The sequence below is a fragment of the Maylandia zebra genome, linkage group LG10 (genome assembly GCF_041146795.1).
Source record: "Maylandia zebra isolate NMK-2024a linkage group LG10, Mzebra_GT3a, whole genome shotgun sequence".
In the NCBI taxonomy this organism is placed as follows: domain Eukaryota; kingdom Metazoa; phylum Chordata; class Actinopteri; order Cichliformes; family Cichlidae; genus Maylandia; species Maylandia zebra.
In genome coordinates, this window is record NC_135176.1 from 18022686 (window position 1) to 18049175 (window position 26490).

The window sequence follows — 26490 nt, forward strand, 5'->3', positions numbered from 1 at the left end:
CGACCGGTGGGGGAAAAAATCACTCGGGTCAGAACATGGGGTGCCACCATCATCCCACTTCTGACAGCAATGTGGCGAGCTCAGACAAGGAGGAGACGGAGGTGTCGTTGGGTCTTGTTTCCCGTGAGCTAGCCAGGGAGCACAGCCGTTTATTGACATCTGCAGAAGAACACTGCCGCTAGCTAACGGCTCAGCGCGGCAACCGCACAGCAACAACAACAACAACACACAGGGCGCCCTCTGACCCCGGAAGGACACACCGTCGCAGCGAGAGGGCGTCACCCGTCACTATGGCAACATAAACAAAACATAACTGTACAAACAGAACCCCGAACAGCCCTGACCCGCTACAATATGCTGCTGAGAATATAACCCAGAAGAAGCGTATAGTATAGCTTTTATTTTGGAAAGAGCCATTTCTCTGTAATAAACTCTCTTTTCCAAAGATGAGTGATTCCTCAATCAGATACAGGGCTTGCAAAATCGCTAGCCCGACGTCCCGGGGCTAGCGATCTTTTCCAGTCGGGCTACCAAAATCTATCTCTGCCCTGCCCCTCGGGCTATTGTAGGAAGGAAAAATATATGTCAATGCTTTTGCATTCTTTCGGAAATGTAGCTGGGTAATTATGTCATTGGCATCGGTGAGCCACTGTCAATATGTGACATTGAAATCGCGTTTGAATTTGCGCTTGTGTTTTGCTTTCACTTTGCAAATGTCCAGGTGCCTTCTTTTGGCGCACCGGCCGGTCACGACCGGCGGGGGAAAAGTCACTCGGGTCAGAACATGGGGTGCCACCATCATCCCACTTCTGACAACAATGTGGCGAGCTCAGACAAGGGGGAGACGGAGGTGTCGTTTGGTCTTACTTCCCGTGAGCTAGCCAGGGAGCACAGCCGTTTATTAACATCTGCAGAAGAACACTGCCGCTAGCTAACTGCTCAGCGCGGCAACCGCACAGCAACAACACACAGAGCGCCCTCTGACCCCGGAAGGACACACCGTCGCAGCGAGAAGGCGTCACCCGTCACTATGGCAACATAAACAAAACATAACTGTATAAACAGATCCCCGAACAGCCCTGACCCGCTACATAGCCCCCACCTAAGGGGTCAGTCGTCCCCGACGACCCCATTACCCCACACAAAGTCCTGCAAATGTCCAGGTGCCTTCTTTTGGCGCACCGGCCGGTCACGACCGGTGGGGGAAAAGTCACTCGGGTCAGAACATGGGGTGCCACCATCATCCCACTTCTGACAGCAATGTGGCGAGCTCAGACAGGGAGGAGACGGAGGTGTCGTTGGGTCTTGTTTCCCGTGAGCTAGCAAGGGAGCACAGCCGTTTATTGACATCTGCAGAAGAACACTGCCGCCGTTTATTGACATCTGCAGAAGAACACTGCCGCTAGCTAACGGCTCAGCTAACGGCTCAGCGCGGCACAGCAACAACAACAACAACACACAGGGCGCCCTCTGACCCCGGAAGGACACACCGTTGCAGCGAGAGGGCGTCACCCGTCACTATGGCAACATAAACAAAACATAACTGTACAAACAGAACCCCGAACAGCCCTGACCCGCTACAATATGCTGCTGAGAATATAACCCAGAAGAAGCGTATAGTATAGCTTTTATTTTGGAAAGAGCCATTTCTCTGTAATAAACTCTCTTTTCCAAAGATGAGTGATTCCTCAATCAGATACAGGGCTTGCAAAATCGCTAGCCCGACGTCCCGGGGCTAGCGATCTTTTCCAGTCGGGCTACCAAAATCTATCTCTGCCCTGCCCGTCGGGCTATTGTAGGAAGGAAAAATATATGTCAATGCTTTTGCATTCTTTCGGAAATGTAGCTGGGCTGTAGCTGGAAATGTAGCTGGCCATTTGCTTCAAAAAGCAAATGGCCTAGATCTTGGTTCCACTTGTCTCTTACCCGTGACTTCAGTGGAAATTTCAAATTCAGGATCTGACACAGACTGATTCATGTCCTACACAGTTCTTACAAGTTCATAGAAATTTCTGTTCAATTAGAACCAAGTATTTGAGTTGATGATTGTAATTTTTATACAATGTTGTAATTTGTTTTTCAACAATTTTTTGATTAATGTTTTGTTTCCTTTACAATATTATACATTAAAGTATAATATTGTAAAGGAAACAAAACAGGAAACAAAACATCAATCAAAAAATTGCTCTCTTTTTTATTCGGGCTACTTACATTTATTTTGGGTTACCAAAAACTGAAGAGTCCCTGCCCGAAGGGCTACCAGGGATTTTGAAATTTTGAGAACCCTGAGATATATTTATTTTTTTAATTACTTTTGTTTCAGCAACATTAAATTTAAAAACTGTACTTTTGAGTTAAAATATATATTTATAATTTTAATAAATGACAAATTAAAAAGGCATGAACATTTTTTTTGTATCGAAAAAATATCGAACCGTGACACCAAAGTATCGAACTGAACCGAACCGTGAATTTTGTGTATCGTTGCACCCCTACTATTTAAATAAAAATAATGTGGCTCTATATATCATAGACATTTTTCTTAGAATGTTCCTTATCATACAGCTGGATGATACAAGGAAAGACCAAGTCACAAGGGGAAATTGCCCTAGTTGATATCAATCACACTGACCTAGAAAACCTCAAATTTGATGGACATTTAATGTTTAACTAATACATTTAGAACAACAACAGTCATGCAGATCTTGGTATTTAATGTGTTTGATTGTGAATTACTTGGACTCTGAATCCTCTCACATAGACATAAGGGAACCAGCATGTTCCTCTGTTAGCCTGCAAGTCACACTTAATGAAGAATGATTTGACTCACCTCAGGCACAGAGCTTATTGCATGAACTTGACCAATGAGCGAGCAGTAGGACTGGAACAGAAGGAGGAGCTGAAAGTGAAGCTTGTAAAGCCTCTGACAAAGCTCCAGTTGCTGGAAGACACAAGTGACAAAAAAAAGCTAAGATTTATCAGAAGCAGAGATCACAAACAATCACAATCACAAATTGTTGTAAGCACATGCAAAGGAATACAAACACGTGACAACAAAACTGACTGATTCAGTTGTGCAAAGTTAATTAAGCAGTTTAAGAGGAATCTAGAGTGAAGTGAAGAGAACTTACTGCAAGAGACTCCATTTGCTAGACAGCGAGAGAGCATGTTAGGGCATCAAGAGTGAAGTGAGAGGAAGACAAAGTATCAATCAAACACATGCACAGCAAGTTAAAAATCCTGACTGTTTACAGCCAGGCTGCCAAGAATTAATCAACACTGTAGAGAAAAAACAGCAACTTTAAACTTAACGACTCCGGCACGGAAAAGAAATTTCAGGAGGATATAACGATATAGAGACAGAGCCAGCGTGCAAAGAGGGCAAACATTTCAATCCACAGAGAAAGAAAGCCATTAATACAACACAAAGATTAAGCTACATAGACTGAATCAATTTGCCAGTAAAAATCTGTGCTTTCATTGGTACAGTAAATAATAAATAAAGTTGTTTGTACCTTCTCCTCTGAATCTCCAGGTTGGCAGGTAACCACACTGTCACCAGGACATCTGGGAAATGTGTCCTTACAGTTCCTGAGCCACTGAAAGACAATAAACGGAAAACTTCATTGGAAAGAGGAGTGGACAGAAGAAAAGGTGGTAAATATTTTATCTGGCACACATTTGAAGGAGGAAATAAGTAAACGTGCACTTACCAATACAGCAGCCTCCTCTTTGGTGTTGTAAGTATCCAGGTACTCTTGCAGCTCCAGTGCACTGAACTTCATCTTTTCGAGGAGGCCGTAGGACATGATCTATACAGACCAACAAGAAGAAAGGAGCAGTAAAAATGAGCTCAGTATTAGATTTGTCTTTGGGGTTTTTAGACTCCCATAGACTGAAGCAGCTACAATACTGTGATCAGCAAGAAGCCTGCCAACTGTACTCACCGTGTCAGCATCAATGTAAATGGTAGGACAATCTGAGCATGTGGTGAGCATCTGTGAGGACCTGAGAAACTTTGATCCAATGCCTCTTAATCCCTCGCCAAGATAAGTGGCAACATCTTTTGTTAAGGTGCAGAATTTTCCCTGGATGTTCTGGAAAAAGACACTGTACTGTAATTCATGCTAATGGAAGAGATATAATATATTATTATACATAATATGAGTGATAGCTTGAAAAAAATGGGTGTACAAAAAACAAGAAATACAAACATAAAAAACAAAACAAAAAAAACCCCCCTAAAGGTAATCCTTCATGTGATGTACCTTAAAGAGTGATGAGAAGACCTGAAATGTGTAGACAGCACATGACCCATCTGAGTCTGTTACAAGCTGGTTGATGTGGCAGCGCCATGCCTCCTCGGCATCGTCACACACCGTGGGTTGGAACGCTGCCAAGATGGCGGAAAAAAATGGAGAGGGGGGAGGAGGAAACCCAAGGTCCTCCAAATCATCAACATCATCACGCAAGCTTTAACAACAGAGATGAGAAAGAAGTGAGTCTGTGCTGTTTGCACCCAGTACGATAAGTATTTGAAAAATGTATCTAACAGGGTTTAATAATATCTCAAAAATGTTAAAAATAGGCAAAACATCCATGAATAATGTCCCATTAGGTTTTTTCTGGCTTAGTAGTTACGCTTTGGGAGTCATTTTCTGTTGCACTATTAAACAAAATCTACATTTTCTGCCATTTTTGGTCATTATCAGAGTTTCTATTGTTGATCAAACGCAACAAAACTGGTGATTTTCCTTTGGCTTGAGCGAAAACTTCTTTCCGTGTGCCACCAAAAGTTTTTACGGTAGGAAAAACCCTGACAGAGACTCTGGCAACAATCCAGCAGTGTATTCAGCATGCAGGGATTAATATTTAAATCCTGTCTTTCAAACTTACCTGGGCAGACAGTTTGGGTCTAGAAAATCCAGTGGAGGCTGGCAATAGTCTGGGTTAAGACCACGGTCCAGATTTGGCAGCTGATTTTGAGGTTGCCCCGGCAAATCCAGAGTGAAGCTCTCTCCACAGTCGGAGCCGGGGGGGAGCTCGTTGACACTCAGCGACAGTTCATCATCCTGGGCCTGAGTGTCCTCGTCCTCACCACACACCCTCACCTGAGAAAACAAAAGCATTACATTTTTGATGTTTCAAAATGTATCTAGGCAAACAACACATCCACGTCCAAGTCTATTATTTCTCACATGTAGACCAATGTGATCGTCATGGAGAGCTCCCTGGCTCGGGGTGGTGGCGTTGAGGGACTGGGGGTCAGCAGATGTGTCGTATGAAGTAGACAGAGAATCGGTGTGATTGGTTTCCTCTGATGGAGACGGGTTGGTCTGGAACAGGGAGGCAAATCATGAATGTTGACTCAGGAAAAATAATAAGCCTTTTAAGGCTTCAGAGGATTTTTAATGTGTTGATTCAGCAGCTAAGGCTACACACAAGCTGAGAATGGGAGAGGCTCTGGCTAGTTGAAGACTCCTCTTCCTCTGATGACTCGTCTGAATCGTGAGGGTCTTCGTGACCCAGACTGGGGGTACTGCCTGAGTGCTGGCTCTCCTCCAGCAGGTCGCGCAGCTCTGTGCTGTCCAGAGATCGCCGGCGCACACCCCAGTTAAAGTTATCGACAGTCTCACCCTAGATTTAAAAAAACACAACAACAACAAACACACACATACATGTTGGAAGACATGGACACAATGAACGGTAGAAGTAAAATCCCTGCGATGAAGGGAACATTTTTACTTTAATCTCTCAAAACACAAAATAATTGCTTTAGTTACAAGAACAAGATGCAAGATGGACTGTTATTCATGGCATGAATATATGATTATATGTTGGAAAGGTTGTTTTCAGCCTGTAAAATTATCTTTTATAATAACTATAACATATTTATCTCTATTTAAAAAATAGCAGTGCTGTCATAAATGTCGTTCTGCAATCAAGCCGTGAGAGCAAAATGAAGCACAAAGAGGATTTTGTTTTTACGTTCCAGATCAAAACAAAAGAGGCAGGAACACCAAAGAGCTGATGAAGGCTAATGTTAAGTACTCAATGTGAGGGACTTACCTGGAGCTCCTAGGCAGCGAGGGGAAGAAAGAGAGAGACAGAGTTAGAGAGAAAGAGATGAGGTGGGAGGACAGAGAAATACTTTTCAAATATGTTGAAGAAAGACAGGTGGATAAGTTGAAAGACACAGTAAAGGTAAAATGAAAGAAAGGACCACTGTGTCAGCATAAATCAAATGAACACAGGTGAAATACAGTATTATTGTGACTCTCACCTCTCCATCCTCCAGCTCCACATCCAGGAAGTCAAAGTCTCTGAAAACCCTAAACTGCTGCTCACTGGCGGTGTCATCTAATGTGTCCTCTCTGGTACCACCGTCCTCAGATGACACGCCGCTCTCCCGCACCTCCATCATGTCCAAGTCACCACAGGATGAGAAGATCACCTGACAAGAAGACAGAAACAGGTTTTTAGACTTGTCAGAGGCAATTAGCGAAGCCATCTTAATAACAGAAACATCCCCAGAAAACTTTAGAGGTTTTACTCCCTCTACAAAATAGAAACAAAAAAAACAGAAATACAAGCTTGAATTTTGTTGACTGTGTACATAAAGAACAAGTACAACAAGGAAGTTAGCTTACAGATGGGTTCTTGGTAAGTCCAACTTCTTGTCCACATAGAGACAAAACGCTCACCAGCTTCTCTCTGGTTCTTTTCTGCATGTAGAAGAAAAACTCATCAGTAAAGTGATGGATTTTCTTCTCGCTTCACATGCCTCATGCTTTGATGATCAAGGGATAATTTCTAAGCATGTTATAAACAGAAAGTTTTAAATCTGTTTTTCTTGGGCTATTTGAGGTCAGTATGCTAAAGAAGAATGACTTGATCAACACATTTTAATATAATATTCTTTTACAAGTCTTACAAAACCAAGCAGCACTGATGTGAAACCTTAGTTTTGGGCATTGATGCTACCTGAGATAACTGTGGTCGCCTCCAGCTGACAGGCACCAGAATGGTGTTGGAATTGGATCCAGAAGAAGTGGAGGAAGTACTGCGGGTCACAGCCATGGCTCTGGCTTTCCCCTCTCTACCCCCTGATCCTTGGAGCTCATCAAAACGGCGCCCGATCACCGGTGTCTGGGAAGATAACAAACAGAAAGACATGCAAATTTTTTGATGATTTGCATATTGCATGCGTTGAGGAAATCCTTTTCTATTTATGACCTAGCAAAACATGGGGGTGTACTGTAACTGCAAGTCAATGATGGGCATTTACAAAAAGAAGCTCAGTAGCAGCAGCTTTCTTACCTCAGAGATGTCAAATGTGAAATCCAGAGTTTTCCCAGGGAGAGCTTTAGCAGAGCCGTCCCACACTCTGCTGACCTCTAGGTTGGAAAGATCACCCTGTGTGTGGCCGTACACTGGATGAACAAGGCTGGCAGAGCGTGATACCACCAGCTTCAAGATGTTTAAGGCATCCTTCCAGTGTACTGTCTATAAAGTCACATGTCAAAGACAGAGTAAGAGAAACAGCAGTGCATGCAGTGCATTTCTCTAAAATGAAGACCGAGTACTGTCCGACACTCACCTGGACAAACTTCTCAATGGTCTTCAGGACATCAGCGTTGAACTGTTTGACCTGCACAGCAGTCAGGTCCATGTGGCTAAGCAGACAGTAGATGATTTGGAGGAGAGACTGTTGCATACTGGGAAGTCCCTTATCCAGCAGCTTGGAGAGAGAAAGTCACATTCAGTAAGCACGCAGACATAAACCCAATCTTGCTTAAGGGCAAAGTCAATATGTGTATAACCAACTTGTATAACTTGACTGTAAATTATTGGATTGTCCTTTAACAACTGGCTGAACAGTGAACAGGACAGGCTTCCAACAAATAATCAGCACAAACCACTCACTCAACATTCTTGCACCAGCATCCATAGAAACATCCAATAAATGTAAAATCCTAAAAATAGAGAAAGATAAGACATATTTTCATATATAGAAGCACTTACCTCAGCCATATAGGTGACCATGTTGAGCGTTATGTCAGAGAAAGCCTCGTGAAGGTAGCGGCAAACCACGCTGACCCAGGAGAAAGGGTCCCTCGTGTAGGAACGTGTCTTATAGAGCGTCATCACATGTGCCAGATGGGACAGCTTTGTGTTCTTTTCCACCAAACATACCTGAGAAAGTAAACAAAAAAGCAGACAGACACGTTATGTGAGAAATATTGCCTTTTTTGATCTTTTAGTTGTTCTTCTGTGTTTTGAAATGTCAGGTTTTTCCAATCCACTCTGGCTTTTTATCTTTCTCCAAATATACATCTTTACTGTTTGTCTAACAAACCTAAAAAAAAGTCAAAGGAAGTAAAGCAAAAGCAAACTAAAGCCTAGACTCAGCCCACTTGAAGAATCCATAGTATTGCAGTACCTGTGCAATCCTCTCAGCACTTTCCTTACAGAACTGATTTGGGTGGCTAAAGTGCTGGACCAGGTGAGGAAGCAGACACAGCACATTCAGAGGAAAGCCTACACAGGGAGAAGAGTTTGAACTTCAGATACAGCCAGTATAAATAAAAATAAACACGTTGCCGTACGACTACTAAACGATACAATATAAAATCCTCAGTACCTACCTATAGACTGTGAGCTGTCGACAACAGGCACGCGGGAGACTGGCGTGAGCTGGCAGAATAGCTGTAAGGTCAGGTCAGATGTAGCCTGGGAGGTAAATCCCTTCAACAAAAGCTGTTGAATCCCAGAGAACCCGCTCCACCTCAGCTGAGCCTGCAGCTTCTCCAGGCGCTCACGGTTCTCTGCTCTGTCTAAGGGCACCTGGGAAATGAGAGATTTTGGCTTAAGTGAAGCTGAAAGTTGCTTGTGGTACTTATTGTCTTCCACCTGCAAACTGAATATCTGAGATGCTAAAACAATGAATGAATCAATAGCCAGTTGCTAGGTCTGTGGTGGCCTTGAATTAATAGGTTCCAAAGCTTTCTTTCATTTTAAAATAGAAGCAGTGTGAGCGTCTTAGGATGACGTAGTCTTCATGGCATTAAGGGAAAACACAGGTTACAGGGAATGTTTGCTTTCTTCTGCTTAATCTTGGCTTTAAGTTAACTGTTGTTTTTACAGATACATACATTGTCCTCTGTAATCAGCAATTTTTTTTATCTCATCTACCTTTGACAGCAGCTTGTGAACGAGGCGAAGTGACATCTGGTATTCAAACTCGAAGTCTGACTCCATGAGCGACACCGCCACCCAGAAGACTGTGGCCAGTATCGACGAAGGATGAGACACGTGCGCGGGATCCGACAGAACGCTGGGATCAATGCGATTTGTCGATGATGTGCAGGAGCCTGAACTTCTTCCTGTTCGTGCAAGGCCGTGACTGTTGCAAGCCTGTAGACCGAAAGCGAGTACAAAATTAGCATTAAGGATTTAGCATTAAGGTGTCAGATTACACAGCAATTTTCCTTTCTTGCCTGTATGCGATCCAGAGTTGCACTGCGAGGGGGATCACTCGACTGGTTGCAACACTCGCCGAACTTCTTGGGGACAGAATAGGAGCGCTGGTGGCGCTGTGATGACAGGCCGACAAATCCTGGGCCAGGGAAGTTCAGCTGACCTGTGCTCTTTCTGTTCATCAGTTTGTCACTTGTCACAAAGTCTGGAGAGGATGTCCTACAAATCAAACACAATGAAAGCAAAATGTTGAATCTGTTGGAGTATCAAGTAGCTCTGAAACACCAGAAGGAGGCTGTTTAAATCTGTACATATGTTGTAATCTTCAAATTATTATTACTTCCAAAGATTTAACATTCAAAGCAGACTAACCTGGTAAGAGCTGCCATAAGGTCACTGTTTTTCAGACACTCTGCTAGATTCACCACTACTGACTCCAGAGTTAACAGCACCTCCATCACATAGCCCTGAAACAGGTACAGGTATGAACATCAGCAATAATGTGAATCTTCACCAAATGCATCAGGTTGAAAGCACTACATCTCTATTATATGTCTCTTCTCTCACCTGCACCTCGTCTCCATGTTCTCCCACCACCTCAACGAGGCGTGAGACCAGATCAGAGACAGCATGGTTGTTGATCGGCTGTTTGAGAGCTCTAAAGATCTGGAAAGATCTGCCGGCATAGTGACGCGAGGAGCTGCACAGAGCCGTCTGTAAGGCCACGTCACTAAGCTGCTGCTCCAGGTGGAAGTCTGTGAAGATGGACATATTTCACCCCTTGTGCAGGTCTAAAATGAGTCGATTATTGCTCCATTTGTGAAGATTGGGTGAGGTCTGCTGTAGCTGTTATTCAGTGGTTTCTCACCTGACTTGGACTCCTTGAAGACAGAGACAACGTGGCGCAGGAAGTTGCTGAGCTGCTCTGTGCTTTTGGAGTTGGGGTTCTTTGGTGTGATGTCCTCATGCACCCACAGTGGCCCAAATGATCTGTGCAATAACAACACAGTACTCCAAGCACTGTATACCCACCACCAGTAGCACCACATAAACGTTACACGAGCAGCTCACACAGTGTGGACTACAGTGAAATTTAAGCGCACGTCACACCCACACGCAGTGTCCACCTCGAGAACAGCACAAAAGATGACCAGAGTTGTGTTTACCTGGTGGAGAGAAACTCAATGAGTTTGTTCGTCTTCTCATCCGTCTCATTGGGCGCATCTTCAAGATCCTCCAGGTCATCGGGTGTTACAAGGGGCAGATTTCCAACACTGCCGGCTGTGCTGCCACCACCCAGGCTAGCAGAGGATGAGTTGGAGGTGGAGCTGAGACCAGAGTCCACCACGGGAGATGCCTGCCACTCCCGCAAAAAGTCTGGTGCGTCTATAGGAATATTATGACATGCTATAGAGAAGTGTACTGCTACAGTAATATAATTTCTGGAGTCTTTAATCTGATTTTTGTGTACTACACTGTTTAGTTTCTTAGTTTTCCAATGAAAAGTGGTCCATCAGGTCATATCTTTCTAGTAAATGTCAGAGGACTGTTAAATGCTTGTATACACACTCAATATTTTCTACTTACGTGACTGCTGGTACTCTGTGTGGTAGCTGGACTTGATTGTGAGGGTCTTGTTGTCGCTGATCTCTCTCGTCAGCATCAGTACTGAGGCTATTACCTGGACCCCCAAAAAGAAGTGTTGCTCAGTGAATATGTAAAGCTTTGCAGAACTCAGTAAAGTAAGTTTCAGTCCTACTTCATGTAATAAACTGGCCGAATAATAACAAACATTAAAATGGAAATCTGACCTGAAAGTTGTTGTTGCAGGAGAGCGCAATGAGGAGGTGAAGAAGGAGACGTTTGCTGTGTTCATAGACCTCTGACCTGTAGTGGTCCAGACCTAGAAAACGAAGTACACACCGAGTAAGACAACAACAGCTTTTGTAGTATTACAAAGGCTTGTTGTGCCTCAATTTGTGCAACAGTGAATGAAAAAAGCTAAAAAAAATAAAAATCAAATCAAATCAAATCAAACATGGATTCCTGGATAACTTCATGCAAAAAGACCAGATGATGCTGAATCTCATGAACTTGAAAGTTAGTATGTAGAATATGCTGAGCGCATAATAATACAGCTGGCATCTGGGTGGGGGTAGGTATGTGTCTACATGCTAGATTGAAAGTGTTTCATTGTGATACTTGAGAACGGCCTGTCCACTTCCACGTCTCTGTGTGATGGCGATAAAACACATCGTCACGCTATGAGCTCAGTGGACGTCACAGAAAATACCTTCAACATCTCAAGGCTATTTTTGTGTGTTTGTTTCGGTGGCAAACACCCTGACACCCGCGCTTTTTGATTTTATCTTGTTTTGGTTCAAGTTCTTTTCGATCTACCACGTGTTTCATTTGCTTTATCAGCGTGAGACTGAGGAATTTTTTATATAACCCATCAAGCACTTCCACATTCTCCAAAATGCATGTAGTACATTCTATGCAGGCGATTTTGGCTTATTTTTCTTCTTACCCCATCTTCCCCAAAATTAATCCATACAGGGTTTAACCGATTCAAGCGTGACATGAGTTCAGTTATGCTTACCTAAGAAGAGGGCATGTAGTAGTAGGGGCAGGTGTAAAGCCCAGTCTTCTCTCACACTGTGGTCTACTACCATCTCGGTCATAAAGATCACTGCAATGTTACACCTGAGGAACACACAAATTTTATGTGAGTACGATAAAATCTTGGCATGTTTGATGGAAACATTTGATGTTTGATGTTTCCTGTAATCTGTGCTAGTGCATGAACTGTACATGGATCATAGATTTCAAAGCTCTCTACAACAGTCTTCATTTTATTTATTTAGAGTATTGATCTCTGAAGTGTCAGGACAGGCAGAGAAGATTAAGTGGGAAAGCTCTTTTAATATGAACTATTTTCCTAGTAGACCCTGAGCAAGCTGGCTTGGCTTCATTCTGTGCTTGAGTTTATCCAAAAATCTGAAAGTAGGCGTAACATGTCTCTGAAACGCTGTCTGGCCCTGCTGATTGTAACATCACTCTTCTAGCTAAGATCCTGTTTTTTCAGAAGTTTACTAAAGGTCATCTGTGTTTGTTCGTGTGCACCTGTGCAGTGGTCCTCTAGGTGTGATAGTTTCTGGAAGGTAGTCAACCAGAGGTGCCCAGCAGCCTCCATTAACAGGCATGGGTAACGGCTGAGGACGGTTGGTCTCGAGAATACTCAGCAGCCATCCAGCGTAAGGTGGAAGTGGGTCATCTATGAGCACAGAAAGATTTGGTTAGTAAAATCTGAAACATATATCCCACCAAAGCAATAATTCTGAATTAAAAGTAGTGCACAATTAACCATTTCACTTAAAAAGCATAAGGACTGATCCTTTGAGAATCCTCAAAGCACAGGCCGAGGAGGGGGAGTGGCAGCAATCTTCCACTCCAGCTTATTAGTTACCACAGACCTGGAGTTTTAAATCAATTGAAAGCTTAACTTTTTGCCTTGTCCACCATAACTGGAAAACTCAATAAAAAGTGGTATTTGTTTTATTGTAGGGACCTTTACCTTTCCTTAATACTGTAGTTGTGATTCAATTTTGTTGCGACTTCATTTTATTGTGTTTGAAAAATACTACCAACTGTAGCGCATACGAGGTTGTCATTTTTACACTTTGTTTTTTGCATGAATGAAACAAAGAGTAAGCTTGAAAGATGGCGTTTGGAGTCAGTGTTCGGTCTGTAGCTGTGTAGTAGATGGTTGATGAATTGGCCTGTGTGACTGGGGCCTTAGCTAGCTGTTTAAATTATAGGAATCATCTAACCTACTTTGACAAGAATGTCAATGGCTGCTATTACAAGGTGCATGACAACACATTTAAAACATTTGCTTTTAGTCTCTGTATCTGGCCAGAAAAAAAAATATGTGGGATGAGAAGTTATAGCACAAGAACTGTCAGTAACAATTACCATTAAAGTCTAAAGTTAAAATGGTGAAGATTTATCACTGAAAAGTCTACATCCTCAGAGTCTCTCCAAATAACAGCTGTAAGCTGTGAAAACCCCTGGGCTCTGTGTGTGTCAAAGATTGTACTTTATTCCTCATGAGAACCAAGTCAGGGCTTACTTTTTTCATCCTCATAGGAGCCTCCGGAGCTGTTGCTGTAACGAGACTCCAGTCTGTTGTGAGCCCTCGCCCGGCTGTGAAAAATCCACCACATTTAAAGTCAAACTCAGCATTTCCAGATTTGATTGACAATATCCTCATGGTATTATCATCGCTACATACAGTAACTGATACGATGCTGACATTTTTTAGCTATCTTTATGACAGCCTCTTGAGAGACTGTCTCACCCAAATAAAACACTGTATCACCATGACAACCCATGCTGCAGCTATAAGTATATAAGGTATAAAAAATGACTTACCGTTCTTCACTCTCTCTGACCATCTTGGTCTCATCTGTCTCTGGCAGGTTTTCCTGACCAGCCACTACGGTGTTACTACTGGAGGTGGTGCCTACACATTTAACAGAAACACAGCAGAGTCATCCATCTGTCACATGAAAAAAGCTGTCAAGTTCAAACCAGGGGTAAGTGTTGAGATGAAAATCTAATTTGACTCCACAGACTGTGACAGGAACACATCCCCTCACCTGTCTGGGATGTGGAGGCTTTGTTGCTGGCAGCAAAGCGATAAAATGGAGGATTATCACAGTGCAAAACCACAGGGTTGACAGGGTCGGTCTGCTGCAGCTCAAACAGGAGCTCCTCCATAGTCTGGATGGTGTTATTGCGACACATGTAAATCACCACCTTCTTAATCTACAACAGATGAGCAAGCATTAGTTAGAAATTCTGGGTTATTTGCATTACTTCTGCATATTTGTTATGATATCTTTGTGAGGATTACTGCATTTAACTAAAAAATGCTCTTACATAAGGCAGTAATGTGGTGTCACTGCTAACACCACACAGGCTGATGAGGAACTGCAGGGTGACTCGCAAGTTGTTGCTCCACCTCTCGTTCGACACTAGAGCGTTCCAGGCATTCTCAATCTCTGGTCCGGGAACCTCATCTCCATACTGTAAAGAGAAAAAAATCTAATTAGAAAGCTAGAGGTGCGTTTGGGAGTTTTCACAAGTAAGAATTAACTCGGCTTCCCACCTTAGCAGTCATGAACATGAGGTTGTTGAGCACCAATGATGTTGCCTGCAAGGAGCCCCAGCCGCTGCCTCTCAGGCTGGGGGATGCACTCAGGCCCCGAGCCTGACCTCGAGGTTCTTCCTCTGGTGTGCAGGGACTTGAAGCAGGAGGTAAGAGACCTGTGTCCACTAGCTCAATGTTACTAAGCCAGGGTAGCAGGTAGGATAGCATGATCTGTCTGCCATTAGGATGGGTGGTTGGGAAACGTTGGCTCACCTCTGCAAATACCAGGAGAATTCACTTATTCATTTTTTTTTTTAACTTATGCTGCTTCCTTATTAACTTCTCTTCCACATTAAAGTGTAAGGAGATACCTTTTTCTAAAAATGCATATAGATATATTAGTTAGTTTATATTTAACTGTTCTTTTTTGTTGCATTTGTACCATTTGGAAGAATTCCACAGAAGAACAGATGAGAAGAATTTACCTGAGAAAAGAGGCAGCGTGAGCTCTGGGTACATGCTGGCAAGCTGGATGGAGAGCTGCGCAAGGCTGACACTGTACAGAGGAGGGAGGGGGCCGTGCGTCCCATACAAAATATTACCAGGCTTCTGCTCCACCATCCGCTTGGAGTATGCACACAGCTTAGATTCCAGCACCTGCAGGAAACATTTATTTTTAAATCTTTGCCAGGTTTTGGCTTTATGACTTTGTTTAATATGTGCCATGAAAGTGAGCATACCTGCATCAGCTGCATGGAGATTTCATATATTTCCCTGCTGGTGTCTGAGGCTTTGAACAGCACGAGGTTGAGCAAAGTCACAAGGTCACATGGATAATTCCTGGCATAATAAATAGAAAGAGCTATTGGTTACTGTAAGAACTCAACCAATGAGTATTAACAAGCAAGCGGGCATCGTGGTAAATAAAGTAAGCTTTATATCTACATCTGTTCCCTGATGGTAAAAACATCAGGAGTTCAGATTAGAACCAGGGTGTGATTCCCGACCTGTTACCGCACACTGTGGCGATGGCCTTGAAGCAGCCAGATGCAAGCTGGTAAGACCCGGTGAAGCAGCGGTCCACGGCCCAGTTGAACAGGTTGATCTGATCTGGATTCAGTTCTAAAAGCAGAATGACCACCTCACACCCCAGACGATGCACCTAAAGGACGACATGTTATTGTGTTGTGGTGCATGTATTAAAAACTGATTTGTAACTTCTTAGATTAAACTAAAATGCCAAAATACATGTCATAGAGAGCTAACTGTACAACAAGTTAAACCAAGAAATCCTTGAGTCCACCTACCCGTAAGTCATGACAGGCCAAGATGTTGTCAAGCCATTTGTAGAGATAACCATCAGTAGAGAGACCCACGTTGTCAAAAACTGGACCACAGCACAGAACTGCTGACATGGCCTGGGAGACAAAAGCAAAGCAATGCTTATATTTCTGTAAAATATCCTGAATTACTGCAAAAAGAAGTTTGGTGATTTGGGACCTGCTTACCTTGAGAGCACTATACTGGTAGCGAGTGATCTGGTGGTTGCGGTCACTGTACCGGTCAAGAGGCGTAAACATAACACTGAAGGGCCCGGCCCACTGGCTGAAGAGAATGAAGAGATGGTGCCTCAGAGACTGCTGAGGGAAGAGGAAGCGCCTGTGGTGGACTGCACAGACGTGAGAGAAAGAAAGAGAGACACTGAGGGTGAGAACAAGAGACAAAATGACTCCGAAAAGGCCAGTATGTTGCCTGATACTGAAAAATGGACGTGTAGTAGTCAAACTAGAAAATTACTATAAAATTAAGCTATAAAATTAAAAGGGTAAGAAGTAAAATAATAATCTTACCAGGCACACACTGGATGAGATTGGCTACCATCCCACTGAAATGAGCTCGTATGTCTTTGAGCACGTCCAGTTCTTTCTCATTCTCAGCCTCTAGAAGCATCCGGGTTAAGTCCACGTACTCGAGGAATAAAGCACCCAAGGCCAGGGAATCACGCTCCAGAGCTCCATTAGTGCTACAGGAAAACAAGGAGGAAAATATGACCTTGGTAAACTAAACGAGACTAGAGTTACAGACAGGAGGAGATGAGAGATGAATATAGTCTAACTTTTTGTGTGCATAAGGATCAAAGCCCAGTAAACAAAACGAGATGACTCAGTGCATGATACATGTATGTGCTACCTGTCACTGATGACTCCTGCGTTAGCCAGTAGTTCAAATATCCTCAGCAGCTGCAGCCTGAGAAGATCCCTCCTCTCTCTACGCTTCTTGTTCTGGAAGCACAGACAGGTTGTTAGTTTCCTGCCACAAAGCAGATCCAGGATGTCAAAGTCATTTTACTTCCTGGGCCACAATCCACCAACTCTGACCTTAAGTAGGTCAGACCAGTGAATCTCCCCTTTTTGTCAGTGTAAAAAACTTGAACTACACACTGAATCCCTCAGATATCTTCAGCTAAGAAAAAAGAAGTGCAGTATTTCTGTTTTTCTACAGGATAATGGAATACTGCTGTAGTAAATGGAAGAAATTAGCAATTAACTCTTTCTTTCTATTGTAGATTTTGGACAAAATTGAACTTTTCTGTCATTTAAATGTTCATCTATTACTCCTTTACTTTGGTGTAGTATATATGGCCATGGTCATTTGTCAGTAGGAAAAGCTTTAAAATGTTAAGGAAAAAAAATTACAGTGAAAGTCCAAAATCGAGATTAACCTCCTAGGACCCGGGGTCCACATATGTGGACATCACATTTTGGGTTATTTAGACCAAAATACTCAGTTTTGCTTTACAAGGGCCTGATATCCACTTACAAGGACATTATACTGTTACTGTTCTATTGAAATTTTAAATGAATATCCTTATATGTGGCTCTCATTTGTCTTAGAAACAAAAATTAGGTAAAACAAAATCTGGTAATTCTTTGTTTTTACATTCATCATGTCCCAATCAGCCCAAAGCATCAGTACAACATGCAGTACTTCTGATTATAGTGGACTGTGGACAAAACCTATATTCCATTTTCATAAACAAAACATTATTAATCTATGGAAAACATCAGCTACAACCCTGATTTTATAGTAATCTAGTTTTATACTTAATCTAGAAAATATTCTCAATTTTGCACAGTCAGTTTTCTCTCACAACCTCGGTGTGTGTTTTACCTCAGGCCTACGTTCCAGTGCTTCTTTCATCAACGGATGGAGTTCTTCGACAAGCTCCCTGTTTGAGGGAGAAAAAAAATCAATCAATCAATGACCTGATTGCCAAAATGCTAAATGAGATATCCTCCCCTGTATATAAATAGTTATTATTCATGGGAACAATGAAGATGTGTGACATAAATCTATGCAGTGCAACCCAAATGTCATGTTCCCTAAAACCACTAATCCTCAGACGCCGTAATGACGGAACAAATTTGTCTGGGCAGACCTTAATCTTTTTAATAACAATGAGAGCCTTTTCAGAAAATACTCTAGGTTAAAAATAGCTGATCTCCTTTAGAATGAAAATGCCATCCTGTCACAATGGAACCTCTGTGCTTTGAAAAAATGTGATATGTCTCTGCCCCTCCAAGAATTTCTCTTCTACATCACTGACTCATTTTCTTCTCTCAGTGTCAGGTATGCAGCTCATAAACAGACAGGTGAGAGTAGGTAAGATAAAACCCACTGAAGAATTGTGTCTTTCTCATGGAAGAGATTCAGATCAAATCTGGCATATCATCTACTTAGAACTGTATTTGTTCTGTCTATTCAGTCTTTTTCAGTTCATTCTCTGCCAAAGGCAAGAATAACATTAGCACTGAAACCAAGGCTAACATCATCAAAGCAGGATTTGTGTTTTATTACTGTTGTGTAGGTTATTATTCCAGTACCTGAAGACCAGAGCATTTGTGCATCCGAATCCCAGCACTAGGGACTCTGTGATTTCCAGACTCTCAGCTCTCATCAGTGGGACGAGCTGCTTTAAAAGCCAGGCCACAGAGGGCGTGCCTATAACCTATGAAACGTAAATAAATAAGTAAAACACACGCACACAGAGATCAATCTTTACATTTTAAAATATCACACTTTAAGTCCATTTTGCTCTTTGTTTCCAGATCCAATCATTTAAGCTTTTCATTAGTTGGAAATCAATAAATAATAAGATAAGATAAGATAAGATAAGATAAGATAAGATAGAACTTTATTAATCCCTCGGGTGGGTTCCTCTGGGAAATTCGATTTCCAAAAAGCACAGCACCGACAGAAGTTACAGAATATTATATACATACACACACACACACACACACACACACACACACACACACACACACACATATATAAATACAGAGACAAATATAAATAAAATATATGAAGGGGATAAATAGAATAAATAGGAATAAAAAAAAAATTGTGCACATTTCTAAACTCTACGTCTCTGCTATCAACTGAAGGACAAATGCGCACCTTGTTGTCGTAGGTGACGCTGCCATCAGGTGTGGTGGCAGTGATCTCAGGTGTAGACGCTCTGAGATGGCCAGGTGACATGATGCTTGGCTTAGCCACTCCGAGACAGAGGATTAGGTAATTGCGCCACAGTGAGATGTAGCTGTCGCTGGCGCCTGCCGTGCTCGTCTTCTTAGCGTTCACTGGGCTGCTGCATGAAGACAGGTGAAAATGCATTAGTTTAATCTTTCATACACAAGTTGCTATCATTGCATGTCATTTTATTTAGAGTGAAATCCTTAAAGTGTAATGTAATAAATGTGAATTCATGTACTTGGGATCAACCAGAGGCAGCAGCAGCTGTAGCCGTGTGAAAACGTAGGGCCAGGCGTATCCTAGAGCAACGGGGCAGTGCTTAGGCAGATGCTCTTGCCGCAAAAAGATGTGCAAACAGAGCACCCATGGGTCCTTCACACACTGGGCAAAAATCCAGACATGGCTGGGGCTCTTCACGTCGTACGAACTGCTCACCAGTCGAGCCGTCCACTCCACTAGCCACTGGAGGTCAACGTGGTGGCTGAGAGGCAAGGTGGACTGAGAGAGGCAACAGGAGCAAATAAGTCATTTGTAAAATCACTTATCACATCGATACACTTTTGTTACTGATCACTCTCACATTCTAAGCACAAATATACATACTGAGTCAGAAACAGCCACGTGAACAAAGCTGTCCATTACAGCAGGGCTCAGCTGGTCCATGACCTCTATCATGGGTTTGTCATCGTCCTTTAGGGAAAGACATTTATAGAATCAGCTATTTTTATAACAGCGTCACACAATGCATGTCTAATCACAGCAAGTCAGATGGCTCTCCTTCAATCCTATTTCCATACCCTTTCTCCCTCTTTAATCACAGTTTGTCACAAGATTGCTGTTGCATTTGTTACCGAACTGTTTTTGTATTTTTCTTCACTGCTTTGTTACCGTCTATAAAGTGAGACAAGCTGGTGAGCTGGTAGGAGAAGATGTGAGTTTTCTGTGCTTTACCTCAGCATGTCCCAGTGCCGTGAAGAGACAGCGTATTTCTCTTAACACGCCGACTGCCAGCTTCCTTGTGCTGATCTGACACGAACAGAGGAGCAGCAGAGCAAGGCCCTCCACCGCATGGAGTACTGAACAATGAGGGCTTCGCTCTGGCAGTCTAGGGCTGGCCTGATGGAAAGTTAGGAGGGTTAGTAAAAAGTAATTAAGCATGCATTTTCAGACCGACAAACCCAGAAGACCTCAACAACCTTTCAAGCTCAGTGGCTTCTCTAAATGTTTTTAATATAATTTTAAATACACTGAACATCATGTCTCCTAAAGGAAAGGAAATAGTTGGCTTAAGTGTGACTGTCATAATGATAAAGTACTCTATACAAACCTCAACTCCCCCTCGCATCTTCCCCTGGAGCTGCAGAGCTAACCTCCACTGTGTGAGCAGCTGGAGAAGAAGCTTGACGGATGCATCCTGCAGACACTGATGGGTGTCTTGGACCTGGAAGTATTTAGCATACGACACTCCTGTTGTGAAGTGAACCCCCTTCGGTCATAACTGGTAACAATGTTTTATGGCTAACACTTTGAAATTATGAATAAGCATATAATAAAGAGGTCCTATTGTAAGAAGCTACTATGATGGTTATAAATGTTCACCTTTCAGTTTAAGGACCACATCACTCTGTGAGAATCTAAATTAGTTCTGGGGAAATGTTTCTAATATGTCACTATGTAGGTAGTATGATTTTAACACTTTAGAAGAGCAGCATGAAAACATCCGAAGGTTGTGCTATACCTCACGTAAAAGGAAATGTGTGTAACCAAAAAGGACGTCTTCCCTCCAGTCTGAGAAATCAAGTAACAGGCTCTGCAGGGAATTCTGGGAAATAAGACGAAGCTCATCGTCCATGTGCACTGTGAGTCTGAGGGACAGACAGACAAAAAATAAGCAAGATTTGTGTTACAAAGCTTGTATTTCACCAAAATTAAACTAAAATTGCAACTGAGTGAAAAGAAATTTGAATCAAAAAAAAGGATAAAACAATAATAAAAATATAAGGAAGCAGGAAATCTGGTTAGTTTTTGTGTATTGTTTGCACTGAATGCCTGTTGTGAAATTCCTACATGTTTCCCCTGAAAATATGCAACCACATTAAGACAAAAAAGCCTTAAAGTAACACAGAAACTAAAAAAACTAAACTGAAACCAAGAACTTGTACTGATATAGTTTGACTTATAATTTAATGTATTCTATTCTTTTAATGATTCAGTTTTTTATTGTATTTGTGAGGAACTTGAGCTAGACCTGAAACTTACCTTGATAGCAAGTCTATGAGCTCAGGCTTGGACATGCCATCAGGAAGGATACGAGGAATGGCAGCCACACATGTCCTGAACAGGTCGATTTTAGGCTTCCTTTCACCACTAAAGATGGAAAACGGAGGAGTACATTGGACACTTATTTTCGATCACGTTTGCAAAATTTCAAACGGAATGAAACTCCACTTTGCAGTTACATACGTGATCATATCCTCTGGCTCTTTGTTGAGCATCTGGACGCTTGTGAGCATCATGCAACGACCCACCTCCTTATCCAAGTGCCTCAGGATGTTGTCCAGAGCTTTTCGCACCTGGGAGTAGTACAAGGACATGCCTGTGGGGAACCAGACAGAAACAGAGACGATGAAGGGGGAGACATTCAAATTACAGCAGCCTCCAGACACCCACACAGACCTATTAGCTTGGCTTCCTCTTCAGTGAGTGTCTTGCTGAGATATGTTTTCTTCTTCTTCAGAGAGTTTCCAGAGGGCAGAGTGGCTCCTGTGTTGGGCATAGGAGGCTCTCCATCCTTCTGTTGGAGAGCATCTGCTATCACCAGGAACGCCCGCAGACCAATGTTCATACGCTGGAAGACAGATACAGCGCCAGTTTTTATGCCAGTTTTTCAAGAGCAATGGAAGATATAAAGCAGAATTCAATGTAGATCAACATTATTACATTGTTTCCCAGTAAGACACAGATCCTGCAGTGAATGTAGCTGAGCGGGATCTATTTATATAACTGTTGATATACTGTCAAAAAGCCTCACTGTGACTGTAAACATCCTTAAACTGTGCAAAGCATACTGCACTGTCAGATTACACCAATCGATAGTTTAGCACATAATGTCCAACACAGGATACGCTCACTGCCAAGTCCATCTCTCCTAACTATTATTAGGTAAAGTGAATATCCTCCGTTTCAGGCTAATTACGTTGAAGCTTCCAGCAGACCACATACTGTTCTTTACATTCCTTTGATAGAAATCAAAGTTGGAATGCTTAGATCTATAAAATGTCCCGGGGAGATCCACTGTTGATCTTTGTGCAACTGAATGCCTGTGTCCGCTCCTTTTTACCTCTGGGTTGAGACTGAAGGCTTTGGCAGGCTTCCCAACACTCAGCAGGTCAAATATGATCTCCTTCATAGCAAAATCGAGTCTCTCCTGAAGAAAGGACAAACATGCTGGAGTTACAGGATTTTAGAGGCAACATGGTGTGAGGCAGCAGGTGTATCTGCTGTCAGCAGTGGGACATTTTAATAAAAACTATTTATAAAAAAAAATCAAAGAAAAAAAACAAACAAAACAGGACACTGAAGGTCTTATTTATACTTCTTATTTTGTCGGAGTCACAGAAACTCATGTCATGTAGCAACTGGGGTTTTACACGGTTGCTACATGACAGCAGCAAATGCAAGAGCAAAGAGTGCGCTGCACTTAAACAGCATTAGAGCAGGTTTCAAAACCCTCTGCCGCTAATTCAGACATCAGATAGAATGTAATCAATTTTGATAATGGATTCTAGTGAAATGTAAAAAAACATCTCATGTCCTACATTGTTGGTCAGCCTCTACTTTTCATTACTGTTTAGCTTTTGAGTAGTTACTGGAACCGTGTCAGCTCAGAATTTTGGATTAATCATTGCATTGGTCTGTTTTTCAGTAACAGTACAGAAAAAAACACTATGCTGTGCACACAAATGTGACTTTATTTCTCTGAGCAAGAACAACACTTTATGTGGTTTGGTCACTTATGCCATTTATCAAGGTATTCATTTTTTACAGATAATGAAGGTTATAATCTTGGTTGTTTCTGTGTTTTATTTTTTTCCTCTTTGACTATATTTAACTGGTTTATGGATTTTTATGTGTGTGTGCTATTAATTTATGCAACTTATGAGCGTACCACTTTTCTTCTTGTCCCCGGACACTCTTGAAAAAGAGATTTTTAATCTTAAGAGTTTATTTTTTTCATGGTTAAATAATAATAATAATAATAATAATAATAATACCTGGGCAATAAACTGGATAATCTTGACAAAAATATTCAGAGGCATGTCTCTGGGCACGACGCTACGACTCCCTTTGGGGAAGAGAGTGGTGGTGATGGACGTCAGGCGACTGAGGGACAAAGAGATGTAAATAATCTTAGCATTGTAATTCCTGATGCATTTGACTATATTTACAAGTGTACCATGTTTAAGGGAAATTCCACTAAATAACTTAATCATACAAGTTATGGCACAATTTTAAAAAAAAGAAGAAGAAGATTATTTCTGGAAAGATAACTAATGATTGCTTAACATGATGACACCGAGCTTCCGATTACATCTTACATGCTATTTTATAGAAAAGTAACAGATGTAGCATTACCTTTGTGTAGCAGTGTTGCTTTCACACTTTATCCGGATCATGTACACCCACAGCAGGCGGTAGAGTGATTCCAGAGCCACTCGTGCCATCTTGGGGTCTTTATTCTTCATTCACACGCATGCAGACAAAAAAACAATTAGACTTAAAACAGGTAGAGTTTGTTACACATTGGTAACAGAAATGTTTTCTCTCAAAACAAACCCTAAGGGGCATTTCTTTCTGTTATTGTACAGGCACAGTATAAATTGTTGCTGTGTGCCCAACATACACTGGATTCTAAAGATTTAAAGTGTAATCATAAACTTTACGAGGCTTTATGAGCCCCGGTCAGTCAGTCTCTAAGCTGCAGTGCTTCACTTGAAGCAATAAACACTGACGGGTGATTTTAAAGCTGAAGGGCTAGCGGGTAGAGCAAATATTTTGTAGTGTTTTGTGCATGTACAGTTCACTTTTCACACATAATTTATTTTTATGAGTATACTGTTTTGGGAAACAAACAGCCCTTTCTACAGTAATTTGTGGATTTGCATCGTACAGACGAAGCAGCTGACCTTGAGGTTCGAGAGGCAGTTGTTGAGAAAAATGTGCCAGCGGCTGAGGAAGAACTGCTTCTGACTGACACACAGCAGGCAGGTCACCAGAGGATACAGGGCCTGGTGCAGGGAGGGAAGACAGATGGGAGAAAATTAAATGAGGCGCATGACAAATTTGGGAGGGATGAACCGACCTGTCAGCCAAACATTGATGTTGATAAACAGCACTTCTCTGATTTGTTACAATTTTACTCTGGATGAAAGCTCAAAGGTAGTGCGATGATGGCACATCAATGCAAATTTCATTACTCATTCTTTCTCCCCAACTACACAAGAGACAGAGACAGTCTGACTAGCTGCAAACTTTAACCCAGGTATTGAAATCCATCTTTGTCCTTTAAAAACAAAAATGTATATCAAACCATCAACAGTGTGAGTTTTCAGAAGTGACTCATATTTACAGATTTTTAACAGAAATTTCATGTCCAGCAGGCTCAGACCTGACATCTCCTCTACACAGTCATTCTTAAAGGTTATGTAAGTCAGAATGCAGATCATTATTTAAAACAAATTCTTTGCTAATGATCAGCGCGGGTCGAGAGAGGCGTCGCGACTGGTTTTGGAACCTCTAACCTTGAGAAGCGCACCTGTCACTCCTTATCAAAGTGAGCACTCTTTATCTGATTCTCGCCCATTTCTTTCTTTCACTCAGACACCCAGAATGCAAATGAATAACAATTATGGAAAAGCACCACATTGCTATCATTCCTGTCATGTTTGTCAATTATGATCTCCCTGACATGGCAGATGACTGCTTGTTAGTGTGCATGCCTCTGTGTAATTCACTTGGAAAAAGTGAACCCCCCCCCCAAACAAGAACTTTTGTTTGGAGAGAGGTGTGTCAGGTCTTGGCTGCATATGGGTGGCTTGGAGTATGCAGAGAATCTGCAAAAATAATGCAGCACAGCGGCCTGATGGCATGTCTTGTTATCAAATGTGCCCGTCAAATAACCGCAGGACACATCCCAAAGGTGGGGCTACATCTTAGAGAATGCACCACCTCAGCGAGCGTTGTCATGCATCTAAGAAATTTCTGAGAAGTTGTGTCTATATTTTAAGGAAGTTATAGCACGGAAAATCACATACAGTTCAGTAACCTTGTAATCAAAGCCTAGCCTTAGTGCACTGTTTTAATGAGTCAGATGAACTGCTGATTTCCCTGCCTACCTCCATGCTGTAGGCAAACACTGTCCATCTGGCGCAGCTTCAAAAAATAGCCAGTGCGCTGTACACTACACTCTTATCTCGTTCCCACGAAGAGATAAAAGCCCACATGTTGGGAGAGTTACAGTAAGTGCTTTCACCAACTGCTAGTAATGGAGAGGAAATGAAGAGAGATTACCAGTGGTGAAACCGAATACGGGGAAAAAGTTACCAGAGAGTGTTTCTTCCTAGAGGACAGGTCCAGTGTGGTGTCGTACAAACTTTCGACAAAATTTCGTAGACACGGCACGTTCACCTCATTCTTCACGGTCTGGAGGAGGAGAGATAATGCAGAAGTTATGTCGATATACATTGGATTTCATTTTTCCCCCCACCAGAACAATTTCTGTTAACCTGATCGAGACAAACGGAGCATTATATACTGATGATCCTAAGACATCAGACTTATCATATAAATGGAGAGCAGTAATTTCAATCTGGGCCTGTCCTAATGTCTACTCTTTTTTGTTCTGAGGAGTAAGATTAAATGCACTTACAGCAGCTACAGGTACGAGTATTTCCACAAAGAGTCCAGCTAATGAGTGCTTAATGTCTTTATCTTTCACTTCCAGGAAATACTGTGCACACTCCTGCAGACAGAGAGAAGGAAAGAAAGAAAGAGAGAGAAAGTGATAAAAAAAATCTCTGTATGTGTCCATTGCTTTGTTTTGCAATGGATCATGGGAATTCTTGCAACTACGACTCACATCAGAGGCGTGAAAAACAAGGCAATTAACCCAGATTACTTTGTAGAACTTGGTTAGAAAGCCATATGATGACACTTAAGAGCTTCCAGGTACAAATATTCCAACCAAAAAAAACAAAAAATCTACATCATTCCTTTAAGCTTTCTAAATACAGCCCACTTTGGCAAGGAAGCTATTACAG

General features: G+C 42.1%; 1 protein-coding gene across 4 annotated transcripts in view; it reads right to left on the reverse strand.

Moving 5' to 3' along the window:
- Positions 1-26490, reverse strand: part of fryb (furry homolog b (Drosophila)) — a 50250-nt gene that overhangs the window by 7101 nt on the left and 16659 nt on the right. The window contains exons 9-64 of one of the 4 annotated variants that reach the window (XM_076889246.1): positions 26100-26192; positions 25775-25873; positions 24358-24459; positions 23807-23910; positions 23446-23554; positions 22512-22598; positions 21848-22019; positions 21635-21767; positions 21431-21538; positions 20910-21036; positions 20499-20612; positions 20123-20287; positions 19775-19861; positions 19410-19669; positions 19097-19286; positions 18523-18647; positions 17810-17867; positions 16829-16920; positions 16489-16661; positions 16147-16307; positions 15946-16056; positions 15646-15800; positions 15379-15478; positions 15124-15295; positions 14657-14913; positions 14428-14574; positions 14145-14313; positions 13918-14008; positions 13616-13689; positions 12607-12757; positions 12083-12186; positions 11292-11383; positions 11068-11161; positions 10647-10866; positions 10349-10500; positions 10048-10235; positions 9853-9947; positions 9501-9699; positions 9196-9417; positions 8649-8847; positions 8444-8541; positions 8026-8196; positions 7601-7741; positions 7321-7506; positions 6985-7149; positions 6651-6725; positions 6284-6454; positions 5443-5637; positions 5199-5336; positions 4897-5111; positions 4269-4473; positions 3948-4097; positions 3714-3812; positions 3516-3599; positions 3132-3149; positions 2831-2941 (exon numbers count right to left, since the gene is read on the reverse strand). In XM_076889246.1, the coding sequence (XP_076745361.1) occupies positions 2831-2941; positions 3132-3149; positions 3516-3599; positions 3714-3812; positions 3948-4097; positions 4269-4473; positions 4897-5111; positions 5199-5336; positions 5443-5637; positions 6284-6454; positions 6651-6725; positions 6985-7149; positions 7321-7506; positions 7601-7741; positions 8026-8196; positions 8444-8541; positions 8649-8847; positions 9196-9417; positions 9501-9699; positions 9853-9947; positions 10048-10235; positions 10349-10500; positions 10647-10866; positions 11068-11161; positions 11292-11383; positions 12083-12186; positions 12607-12757; positions 13616-13689; positions 13918-14008; positions 14145-14313; positions 14428-14574; positions 14657-14913; positions 15124-15295; positions 15379-15478; positions 15646-15800; positions 15946-16056; positions 16147-16307; positions 16489-16661; positions 16829-16920; positions 17810-17867; positions 18523-18647; positions 19097-19286; positions 19410-19669; positions 19775-19861; positions 20123-20287; positions 20499-20612; positions 20910-21036; positions 21431-21538; positions 21635-21767; positions 21848-22019; positions 22512-22598; positions 23446-23554; positions 23807-23910; positions 24358-24459; positions 25775-25873; positions 26100-26192 (7773 nt within the window). Of the gene's footprint in view, positions 1-2830; positions 2942-3131; positions 3150-3515; positions 3600-3713; positions 3813-3947; positions 4098-4268; positions 4474-4896; positions 5112-5198; positions 5337-5442; positions 5638-6069; positions 6079-6283; positions 6455-6650; positions 6726-6984; positions 7150-7320; positions 7507-7600; positions 7742-8025; positions 8197-8443; positions 8542-8648; positions 8848-9195; positions 9418-9500; positions 9700-9852; positions 9948-10047; positions 10236-10348; positions 10501-10646; positions 10867-11067; positions 11162-11291; positions 11384-12082; positions 12187-12606; positions 12758-13615; positions 13690-13917; positions 14009-14144; positions 14314-14427; positions 14575-14656; positions 14914-15123; positions 15296-15378; positions 15479-15645; positions 15801-15945; positions 16057-16146; positions 16308-16488; positions 16662-16828; positions 16921-17809; positions 17868-18522; positions 18648-19096; positions 19287-19409; positions 19670-19774; positions 19862-20122; positions 20288-20498; positions 20613-20909; positions 21037-21430; positions 21539-21634; positions 21768-21847; positions 22020-22511; positions 22599-23445; positions 23555-23806; positions 23911-24357; positions 24460-25774; positions 25874-26099; positions 26193-26490 lie in introns of all 4 variants that reach the window. The other 3 variants (XM_076889247.1, XM_076889248.1, XM_012918905.5) reach the window with 3 other exon arrangements.